The sequence below is a fragment of the Eptesicus fuscus genome, chromosome 13, assembly GCF_027574615.1.
Source record: "Eptesicus fuscus isolate TK198812 chromosome 13, DD_ASM_mEF_20220401, whole genome shotgun sequence".
Classification (NCBI taxonomy): domain Eukaryota; kingdom Metazoa; phylum Chordata; class Mammalia; order Chiroptera; family Vespertilionidae; genus Eptesicus; species Eptesicus fuscus.
Genome location: NC_072485.1, coordinates 66,011,638 through 66,023,975, shown reverse-complemented (window position 1 = coordinate 66,023,975; position 12,338 = coordinate 66,011,638). Strand labels below are relative to the sequence as shown.

Below are 12,338 nucleotides of genomic sequence, written 5' to 3'. Positions count from 1 at the left end.
ATTTTTTACAGAGAGGAAGGGAGAGAGATAGAGAGTTAGAAACATCGATGAGAGATAAACATCGATCAGCTGCCTCCTGCACACCCCCTACTGGGTATGTGCCTGCAACCAAGGTACATGCCCCTGACCAGAATCGAACCTGGGACCTTTCGGTCCACAGGCCGACGCTCTATCCACTGAGCCAAATCGGTTTCGGCTCACATAATAATTTTTATCTTTGCCAATCTAATAGATTAAAAAAATCATTGTCTTGTCATTTTGATTTCATTTACTTGAGCAATTGTGAAGTTGAATATATATATATATATATATATATATATATATACACATATATATATATTTACTATATAACATAACTATATATATAAACTGTATAATATAATTACATATATATTTAATTTGTGGCCATTTGCATTTCCAATTGTGTCAATTAGCCATTTATTTCTTGGTTTATTTCAGTGCTGTTTCATTTTTCTACTGTTTCATTTACATAATCCAATACTTTCCTATTTGGACATTAACTCATTGTGAGTCACTTGTTTTGCAATTGTTCTGTCACTTTCTATTGTTCAACATTTAACAAGGTCTATGAAACCTTTCTTAATAAACTCTGTTGATCTTTCCCTTAAAACAATTGCTTTCCTGGTCTGGAATAAAATATCTACCCATATGTAAGGATATATAAAAGTTCTCCTGGATTTCTTCTGGAATAAATTATATTTTCTTTTCTATTCTCCATCATTTTACAAAGGACAGACTGATATAAAGAAACATAAATAGTACTTTAGTATACAAGTAACATGGTAATGGGCAGACTCAGGAATTTTCTAATTCTCTAATTTACCACCCATCACTGAATTACATTACTGCATTTTTTTTTTCAAACTTGCTCCTGAATGCACTTTTCACCTCCTTGTTCCTCAGACTGTAGATGAGAGGGTTCAGCATGGGGATGACCACAGTATAAAATAGAGAAATCACTTTATTGATATCTAGAGAGGAACCTGACTCAGGAAGAACATAGATAAAGAAAAGAGTCCCATACAGAATGCAGATGGCTGCCAGGTGAGAAGAGCAAGTGGAAAAAGCTTTCTGCCTCCCATCAGCAGTCTGGATCTTCAGGATGGCCACGAGGATGCACACATATGAGATGGTGATGATCATACCACTGCACAACACAATAGCTCCAGCCATGATGAAAAGAACCAACCTATTGTTCTGGGTGTCTGCACATGCTAGGGACAGCAGTGGTGAAATGTCACAGAAGAAGTGATTGATAACATTTGGTCCACAGAAAGGTAAGCAAAAAGTGAGAACTGTATGGGTCATTGTACTTATAAGAGCCAAGGCATAGGGCCCTGCCACCAGCTGCACACAGACCCTCTGGGACATAATGAGTGTATACAACAAAGGCTTACAGATGGCCATATACCGGTCATAGGCCATGGAAGCCAGGAGGAAACATTCAGTTGCCACAAAAAGACCAGAGAACCACAACTGTGCAGCACAACCCACGAAAGAGATGCTTCTTTTCTCTGCAAAGATATCACACAGTGTCTTGGGGGCAATGGAGGAGGAGGAACAAATATCTACAAAGGACAAGTGGCTGAGGAAAAAGTACATGGGTGTGTGGAGCCTGGGATCAATCCATATGAGAGTGATCATCCCCAAGTTACCCCCCAGTGTGACAAGATAGATGAAGAGAAGCATGACAAAGAGGCCAATCTGCTGATGGAGATGACCTGTGAGGCCCACGAAAAGAAATTCAGTCACTGCCGTCTGATTCTTATCTGCCATTGGTCATGTATAACCTGTACAAAAAATAAAAAAATACATTTTAGTTTTCAAAAATCAATCAGCACATGTGAAATTATCTTTTATACTAATTACTAATATTTTTTATATGTATAGGAAGCAGTTACAAAAACAGTGTTGGACTGGTCATCAGTGTTGCTGGGTACTAGTTTCTGTCATTTATACACAAACCCCTTATTTTCCATAATGTTTATAAGTCTACTTAAGGTACATATTCTGACGGGTAATATCTATTTTATTAATAATACTAGAGGCCCAGTGCACAAAATTTGTGCACGCGGGGTGGGGGGGAGGGCATCCCCTCAGCCCGACCCGTACCCTCTCTAATCCAGGAGCCCTCTGAGGGTGTCCAACTGCCACTTTAGGCCCTTCCTTCGGGTTGGGTCCACATCCTCTCGATTTGCATGCATGACCCCTCCTGGGGGTCACCGCTGATGCAACGCACCCCCCGTTGGCGTCTGCCAACCGCGCCCCAAGAACCAGCCTTCTGCCATGTGCCCCCCCACCTCGGGGGTGGGGGTTGGTGGCATCCCGGGCAGAGTGCTCTTGGATGGGGCACAGTGTCATGGGGGTGTTTGTCAGGCACGTGCACCTGGGAGAAAGAGAGGACTCCAGCGCCGGGGGCAGGGAAGCGAGCCTCACGCAAGTCCCCCTGCTGCATGTGCAGCCTCCTGCTGGTCTGCCAATATGCAAATTGGCTGTTACTGTGACACCATTAGGACCAATTTGCATATTACCTCTTTATTATATAGGATATGTAAAATGTAAAATGCTAAACATTTCTACTTAGACAAATTTTCAAGTAAATATTAGTTCTTGAAGTCATTGATTGAAGAGGATATCAATCTGTTTAAAATTATAGTACTATGCAGATGTAAAAAAGAATTACCTCTTACCATTTGCAACAGCATGGATGGATCTGGAGAGCATTATGCTAAGCAAAATAAGCCAGTCAGACAAAGATAAGTATTACATAATCTCACTCATATGTGGAATATAATCAACAGCATAAACTGATGAACAAAAATAGACCCAGAAACATAGAAGCATCGAACATACTATCAAACTTCAGCAAAAAGGCAGGAGAGGGTGGAAGGGGAAGAGACTAATCAATGAACTCATATGCATATATGCATAACCCATGGACACAGACAATAGGGTGGTGAAAGCCTGGGGTGAGGGGAGAGGAGGGATGGGAGAGATCAACGGAGGAAAAAGAGGACATATGTAATACTTTCAACAACAAAGTTTTTTTTAAATACATTTTTATTGATTTTAAAGAGGAAGGGAGATGGAGAGATAGAAATATCAATGATGAGAGAGAATCATTGATCAACTACCTCCTGCATGCCCCACACCGGGGATCCAGCTCACAACCTGGGCATATCCCCTGACCTGAAATCAAATGGTGACCTCCTGGTTCATAGGTCAACTCTCAATCACTGAGACATGCTGGCTGGGCAACAATAAAGATTTTTTTAAATAAATAAATAAATAATAAATAAATAAATAAATAAATAAATAAATCTAAGGTATAGCAGTAACCATAGGCGAAATTGTAGTTTTAAATAATTTTTAAAATCAACTGAAATAATTTTCTTTATCAACAAAAACAAAACAGTTACCACATTTGGATGATATAATGATTAAGATGTGAAACTTGAAATGCCACAGTGACAAAACAATAATGAAAACAATGTTTATGTCTCTTGAATTTATTATTATTTGAGAAAATATCTATGGGATGTATTTTCCATGGGGCAACTGCTTAATAATGTCCGCTACTTGTGTCAGTTATTATTTTTAGAAACTTACACCTAATTGAGTGAGATAGGAACTTGGAAATAAAAAGAAAACCTACATTTTGAAGTAGTATTTGCTTGTTTCAAGACAAGACATGCCATAGAATTTCAGAAGAAGGAAGGATCACTGTGAGCCAACGTGGCTAGGGGATTTGATTTCATGTCTGAAATAATTCTGAAGTTATACTGGAACTGGCAGGCAAGTTTTATGAATTTATGGACATACACCAGGCAAGTGTTCATGGTGAGGGCATGAGCTATTCTTATTACTATCCAGCATGTGAACACAAGCAAACACTGCCTCTTTTATAAATAAGGGGGGATGACCTCTATGTGCTTTCCATTTCTATAATTCTTCCTGGACATTAAAGTATCTTCATATTATTAAAAATATAAAGAAAAGTTCAGGTTTAAAAGGTAAAAGAAAAAAATCAGTAGATTAGTGTCCTAAACACCAGAGACTACTCTCTTTGGAGGACTTTGGTAGTGAATTCATGTTCACAAAAATCAAATTCATTCTGAAGTCTTTCCACCATGTTTCAAAATTTATTTTTATCCCAAACACAGGATACATACCTCTTTAAGAAAATCCTTTGTTTCCCCCATTAACTGCATCACAACAACTGGCAAAAGATAGGGTTTTCTAGTCTTGATCAGAAAACCATTTGGGAAGATTTTATTTCCAGGTTGCTAGTGACCTTCTGCAACAGCCCTGAGGTCCCAAGCACTTGGTAAAGAAGATAAATTTCCAGGCCTTTGAGCCTGAGAATGTAGAGATGTTCCTTACCCTGCACACAGACATGTTCAACACAAAATAAGGGACACACGTTCCTGAGAGTTTAAAATGTTAAAGCCAGGTCTCTGAACAATTAAAACCTCAAGAGTTTATTCCTGAGGGACAAAATTGAGGTGATCTCATTGGCATGTGTGCCAGATTTATTTCCAAAATAACATTTTTTTCTCAGACAATTCTTGACAAATACTGTTTCCCCGCTCCCACCCCTGAGATTCTCTTTGCAAGAACAGACCCTCTTTCTATCCATAGACAGTGATATGATAAGTAACAAGCACCAGCTAGGATGAAGTAGTTTGTTGCCTGGATCAAATCCCAGCTCCACAGCTTGTCCCTTTAGGAAAGTGGGTTTTGTTTTGTTTTGTTTTGTTTTGTTTGTCTGGGTTTTGTGCTTCAGTGTTGTCATCTATAAAATGGGGATAATAATAGTACTTAGCTCACAGAGACATTAGAAAAATTGAGGAATTACTACATGCAGCATGCTTATAAGAGTATATGCCATATGATAAGTGCTCCTTAATATCAGTTATCATTTTTAGGAACCTATATCCTAGTTGTGGAGACAGGACCTATGAATAAAAAGAAAAGCTACAGTTCAAAGTATCATTTGTTGGGTTCAAGGTAAAACATACTATAGGATTTTAGAAGGTGGGATCGTTATGAGCTGGTAGTTGGGAAGAATTTTATGGAAGAATTTAGCTTGGAAACACTTCCAAAAAGTTTGAGAGTATATGAAGTTAAAAGGAAAGGATTTTCAGGTTGAAGTGAGGAAATAAACAGAGTCAGGGAGGCAGGAACATACAACTTGGTAGCATCTGAGAAGATGGTGTGGAAAGCAGAATAATGGTCTCCAAAGATGTCCATCTCCTAATGTTAGGAGTCTATGAAGATGTTACCTTACATGGCAAAGGGGATTGTGCAGATGTCATTAAATTAAGGGCTTTGTTAAGCATTTGACATTTTACGTATCCCATATAATACAAAGGTAATATGCAAATTGACCATCACTCAAACACATAAGATGGCCATCCCCATATGGTCAAAGATGGCCGCCACAAGATGGCCAGCAGGGGAGGGCAGTTATGGGCAATCAGGCCTGCAGGGGAGGCAATTGGGGGGGACCAGGCCTATAGAGGAGGGCAGTTGGGGGAACCAGGCTGCAGGGGAGGGCAGTTAGGGGTGACCAGGCTGGCAGGGGAGCAATTAAGTATCGATCAGGCTGACAGGGGAGTGGTTAGGGGGTGATCAGGCTGACAGGCAGAATCAGTTAGGAGCAATCAGGCAGGCAGGCAGGTGAGCTTTGGGAGCCAGCAGTCCTGGTTCATGAGAGGGCTGTGCGACTGCCCATATAGGATCGGGCATAAATGGGCAGTTGGACATCCCTCGAGGGGTCCCAGATTGGAGAGGGTGCAGGCTGGGCTGAGGGACACCCCTCCCCCCCGTACACGAATTTCTTGCACCGGTCCTCTAGTATTATTAATAAAATAAATAATACATATCAAAATATGAAGCTGCAAATCTTTGATAAACAGTCATCACTTTTGTACATACTTCCCTTATCTCCTTGGGAGAGACAGTTTCTGATAAGGGACTAGTTTGGTAAAACTCAAGCCAAAGCAGAATTCCTCTAATGATTAGTATGTCTATATGCAAAACTAAGCAGAAGCTATTAACCTGTGGCCATAGTAACAAGCAGGCTTGAACAAGATGGAGTCAGAGAGGCCATGCATTTCATTCTGTTACCAAACCTCTAGAATTGAACCACGTCCTTTCCTGCCATATACACCTGTCATGAAGACAGAAATAAAAACAGCACTATTTTTTCTCGCTGTAACAGGGTAAGTCTAAAAATTTGTAGTCTTGTCCCTTGACACCAAGTTTTGTAGTGTTATTAAAGGACTTCTGCATTTTTGAGAAAATGCTTAGATTCAGAGAGTGGATTCATTTTTAAAGTGAAACAGTGTGTGAAACTCAAAACTACGAAAAGACCAACATTGCCTTGAGGTTACAGACACATTGGCACTTGTTCAGGGTCCTGTCCTCTCCCGAGGAGAAGACCAAGCTTGGAAAATAAGAAATCAGTGGCCATTATTTTTTTGTGTTTGTAAAAGCAGTTCCCTCTGAATTTATCCCTAACCCAACCCATTTGAAATCCAGATTTCTTTTTTTTATTGTTTAAAGTATTACATATAATAGTACATATATCGGATTTCTTAAATGAATTGACCTTTCGTCTTGTAGCCAGTCTTTTTACAAAACTGTATAAACTAGTTCATGTTTTACAGAGGTTGAGCATGTTCTTAGTGAAGTTCTCTCCTGACTTCATAAGGCAAATGACAGCTAAAATTTCCGACAGCAAGCAGTTTCTAAGGGATATCTTTTTGTAATGTGATTGTCCAAATGTTATTGGAAATTGTTTCCAATATTTCCATATCTTTTTGTATTATGAATTTATTGAACCACATCTGTAAGTGGGTTGCATTAATTCAGATTATTAAAATTATTCAGATAAAGTGGTTGCAAATTAGCTATAATAAAGCCATGTTTGTACTAGTGAATTGGAATGGGGTACAAGTGAAACACAGGCATTGGCTTATGCAGTTATCTCTAGCATGTGAGAGATATGGGGAGCAATGGTAGGCATAGTACTAGAAGTCTGTTGTTGTTATATACCATTACTATTCTAAAGGATAAAAATAACAGACTCAGGCCACACAATTTCCAATTCAGGTTATGATGGCAAAGTCAGATAAGCAGCATTTAAAAAGATCCTCAACTCCTAGAATTAGATACCAGATTATATGAAAACTCAACTTAAGAACCTGACAGTGAGAAATAGAATGATAAAGAAGCTGAATTGCAAGTCTCCCGACAAAAGTTAGGACTCTAATAGGGAAGGAGTTATACACTGAGAATTGGGATTAAAAAATCAATCTGGTTATGTTTGAGATAGTCCAGTTCCCCTAAAGCTACTGAGCCTGCAGAAGTGTCCCTCTCCCCACTGCTGGAAGAGAGGAGCCTTCCTTTGCCTAGAGAATGTAAAGAAGACTCACTGAGTCAGATGTTACATAAGAAAAAAAAAAAGTGTTTTTTCTCAAGATCTAGCTCACCTCCCTTCATGGCATTTAGATTTAATAACCAGAGGCAATGCTCAGAACGGTATGGCCTGATGACTAAGGAGAATTGGCCCTATTATTTTCCAGAATTGTTATAGGACTTGACTAACAAGTACCAGTCAGAAGTGGGAAAGCTTGTGGGGTTATACATTTTGAGGGTAATGTGCTTAGGATGGAAGAAATATAAAGCTGGATAAGGAAGATTTTACTGATGTGGAAGAACTCCAGGGACTCAGAAATTAGCTTGTAGGCAAGGTACCAGGAGCTGATTCTAATGCACTATTGGGATGTCTCCTTGAATCCCTGGGAACACTGGAAGCCTGCAGTAGGTGGGTAGAGCTACCATAAATGCCATGGTTAAATGTTGAAGAAAAGGTCTAAATGCTTACAGACATAGGGATATTTGAAGGGACTTACGATGTAAGACTAGAGAAGATAACAGATGACTATGTTCCTTCCACTAAAGCAATATAGAAAAGGACTATGGGAGGGACTTCAGCTTGGTGAGAAGCTCAGCGATATGAGTTGTAGTTATTAATCTAGGCTTCCTAAAATCAATGGGGATTATAAGGTTCCAGAACACGTGAATCTAGAAATGAATGCCACCACCAAAGACATAAAGGATGCAGTGGAGGTAGTCCCATTATCTTTTTCATTCAGCAGTATCGTCCCTCCAGAAACCAGATAGCTCTTAGAGAATGCCTGTGAACTGCTTCAAGTTCAACCAAGTACTAGCCCGACAGCAGTGCCATGTACATGGGATCATTTATAAGGCCTCTGGTACATGATGTGCAGTGGATGATGAGGGGGAATATATTATTTTCTACTTTGATTAGAAAAGAGCATCAGAAGCCATTTACATTAATGTGAGATGAACAACAATATTCATTTACAGTATTTCCTCAAGGCTTTATTAACTCTCCTGCCCTCCTTAATATAGTCTGCAGATATATTGGAAGAATTTAGCTTGGAAACACTAGGATAGCTGGCCCCCATCCACTACTGAGTGTAGTATCCACTACACGGATAACATCATACTGATAGAGCAGGTTACACAGGAAGTTGCTAGAACATTAGAGGTGTTATGCCAGAGGGTGAGAGATAAACCCTAGTGAGATTCAAGAACTTGACCCTTTCCATAGGCTTTCACAGGTCCCATGGGTATGAGCATGCTAGAACATCCCCTCCAAGGCACAATTCATGGAGAAAGAATCAGAATGTCCTAATAGGCCACTTTGGGTTTTGGAGGAAAATTCCTCCAGCCCATATACCCAATGGCACAGAAGGCTGCCAGCATTTATGGATGCAGAGCAGGAAGGGTTCTACAGCAGGTCCCAGGTGAAGGACAAGCAGTCCTGCCACTAGGCCGCACGATGCAACAGACTCTATGGTGCAAGTTGTAGTAGCAGGAAAACAAGCAGTATGGAGCTTCTGACAAGCCTCTGTGAGAGAATGCTGCAGGCTTACAGGAGCAATTCTATGCCATCTGAAGTAAAGAATGCCATGGCTTTTGAGAAACAGCTCCTGGTCTGATTCTGGGCCCTTGCACAAAGGGCATTGTGTGAGTAGGTAGCCAGGCCTGCCATAGGAGCTGGGTCCTGGCTGATCCTCCAATAATCAAGTCAGACGAAAATGACACATCCAAATCGAGCCCCAGTGGGACCAGAGAGCTTGATTAAGCTGCAACTCAAATATGTATGAATAAAACCTCTTCTTTTCAACCTCCAATCCCACTCTTAATGACGTAATAAAAGTCAGGATGTTGTTGTATATCCTTTATATTTCTCCCTATGCTCATTTATACATGCATATGCATGTATATTTTATTCATTGCATAGATTTTCCTTTTTTCTTAAATATCAGGGCTGCACATTGATCTTCAACTTTTTTTTAACAACAGTGACAGTATACAATAGTTCTCTCCAGGTCAATCCATGATTACCTAAGTCAGTGTTTTTATTTACTGCACATTTCACAGGGGAAAAGAAAAGGTACTTCGAATGATAGATCTTCAAGTCATTTCTGTTCTTTATTCTTTGCCACTACACATTATGCTGAAATATGTGTTATCTTATGCATTGGCATTTATATTTCTGTAGTTTGATTTCTAAAGGAGGGATTTCTAGGTCAAATGCCATATAAATTTTAAATAGAAACTACCAAGTAATTTTGTGGAAATGGAGCAATTCTTCCTATCATCAGGAAAAATAACGGTGTACATCACCAAACAGGAACTTCACCATCATTGAAAACTTTAAACGTTTCATCTGCTGTGAAAGGCACTGGATTGCATTTTCATTGCATTTCACTTACTTGACCAATCATGATGTTGAACATTTTTCCATACATCTTTGGCAATTTGCATTCCCATTTCTGTGAACTGCCTATTCAATAGTCCATTTATTCACTATTTTTATTTTTATTGTAAATTTTGGAATATTCTTTGAATAGGGAACAAGGAATATTATCACATTGTTTGGCACATGTGCACAAACTTTTCTCTCATTTTATTACTTGTCTTTTAATACTGTTCCTGGTGCTTTGAATTTTCCATAATAACTTTTAGTTTTATGGTTCAGATTAAATAGTATTCATGTACCCATGATTGTACAAATATTTACCTAAGTTTTCTCCCAGTATATTTGCACATTTATATTCTCAATTCATCTTGAAACCACATGATGTCACAGTGAACAAGACTAAGGCAGGAAAATATTTAAGAACTACTCCTTTTTTTTTTTCTTCAAATAACCTGTGAACTCGCAGAGCCAGGACTTACCTGCAGTTTCTGATTTCCACTCCAATATTCTATGCATTCTGTACCAACATCTGTGGTGCAGCACACATATAATTCTATTCTAACTACCTATTAGAAATTTTTTTCTTTCAAACATCCTCCTGAATGCATCTTTCACCTCCTTGTTTCTCAAGCTGTAGATAGGAGGGTTCAGCATGGGGATGACCACAGTATAAAATAGAGAAATCACTTTATTGATATCTAGGAAGGGACCTGAGTCAGGCACAACATAGATATAGAAAAGAGTCCCATACAGGATGCAGAAGGCTGCCAGGTGAGAAGAGCAAGTGGAAAAGGCCTTCCTCCTCCCATCAGCAGTCTGGATCTTCAGGATGGCCACGAGGATGCACACATAGGAAATAGTAATGATTAGGCCACTGAGTACTCCTATAGCTCCAGCCAAGATGAAAAGCACTAACCTATTGTTCTGGGTGTCTGCACATGCTAGGGACAGCAGTGGTGAAATGTCACAGAAGAAGTGATTGATAACATTTGGTCCACAGAAAGGTAAGCAAAAAGTGAGAACTGTATGGGTCATTGTACTTATAAGAGCCATGGCATAGGGCCCTGCCACCAGCTGCACACAGACCCTCTGGGACATAATGAGTGTATACAACAAAGGCTTACAGATGGCCATATACCGGTCATAGGCCATGGAAGCCAGGAGGAAACATTCAGTTGCCACAAAAAGACCAAAGAACCACATCTGTGCAGCACAACCCATGAAAGAGATGCTTCTTTTCTCTGCAAAGATATCACACAGTGTCTTGGGGGCAATGGAGGAGGAGGAACAAATATCTACAAAGGACAAGTGGCTGAGGAAAAAGTACATGGGTGTGTGGAGCCTGGGATCGATCCATATGACAGTGATGATCCCTAAGTTACCCCCCAGTGTGACAAGATAGATGAAGAGAAGCATGACAAAGAGGCCAATCTGCTGATGGAGATGACCTGTGAGGCCCACGAAAAGAAATTCAGTCACTGCCGTCTGATTCTTGTCTCCCATTGGTCATTTATAATCTGCTATAAAAAAAAATTTCATTATTAAAAACATATCAGTCACAAATAATATTTTAACCTAATGACAGATTAGCTAATCAGATCTATAACATACAATTATTGAAACATTGTGTAAATATTGTTGAACTGGAAGACAATATTTCTAGAAACTAGGTCTGGACAGTGGTGCAAAAACCTTGCACATATTTGGGCTATTTACCCTTGATCTCTTTGGATTTCATACTCTCATAAAAAGAGTCCAACTATCTAAAACTCCTTCAAGTTATAAAATTGTATTTAAAATGAGAATTACTCTTTGTGTTTCACCTTAGATGGAATAGTAAAACCCACTCAATAATACCCTCAATGGGAGTACTGTCCGATCCTAACATGAGCCATTGGGAATGACTAAGCAGGGAAGTTCTTGTTCTTACTGAATAATCAGTGGCATTCTAACACTATTAAGACACAATTTATAGATGTGTGCATCAATCTATTTCCTACTACTATTTCTAAAAGGATGTGGAGATAACACACAAATGACAAAAGGGTTATTCATATAAAGGACTGTGATGTGTGAAGAAATTAAGAGGTCCCACTTTTGAGAGAAAGCGGTAAGTGTTGGACAGCAGGTTGTCATGGAAATTGCATAGAAGATAAAGCATCTGTTGCACCAAAATAATGTAAATTTATTTTATGTGATTTCTCATATTTCTATAAACATCTTTTAAGGCACTTATCCTGAAATCTGTCAGGCAATGTCAATTATAGTAATAAAATATGTAAAATATCAAATGCATAATATTTTATGCAGGGAACATTCTCAAGAAAGTATTATTTTCTGACTCATTAGTCAAAGAGAAAACTGTTGAAAAATTATAGAAAAAGAACACTATGTAGGATAATTTATATGAAAAAAATCTGGTTTTAAATAACATTTATTATCACTTTAAATAATGTCCTCTTTGGATAAAATAGAACAATACAGTATTCTTGAATTATACAATAATTATATG

The 12,338-nt window shown here is 39.0% G+C and overlaps 2 protein-coding genes across 2 annotated transcripts; both read right to left on the bottom strand.

Moving 5' to 3' along the window:
- Positions 1 to 858: 858 nt before the first annotated feature.
- LOC103302269 (olfactory receptor 5G3-like) lies at positions 859 to 1,797 on the bottom strand. The gene has a single exon (XM_008159306.3). It carries the CDS (start codon positions 1,795 to 1,797, stop codon positions 859 to 861), a length of 939 nt encoding a protein of 312 aa, XP_008157528.2.
- Positions 1,798 to 10,384: 8,587 nt separating this feature from the next.
- On the bottom strand, positions 10,385 to 11,329 carry LOC103302270 (olfactory receptor 5G3-like). The gene has a single exon (XM_008159307.2). The coding sequence runs from the start codon at positions 11,327 to 11,329 to the stop codon at positions 10,385 to 10,387; it is 945 nt and encodes a 314-aa protein (XP_008157529.2).
- Between the last annotated feature and the right edge of the window lie 1,009 nt (positions 11,330 to 12,338).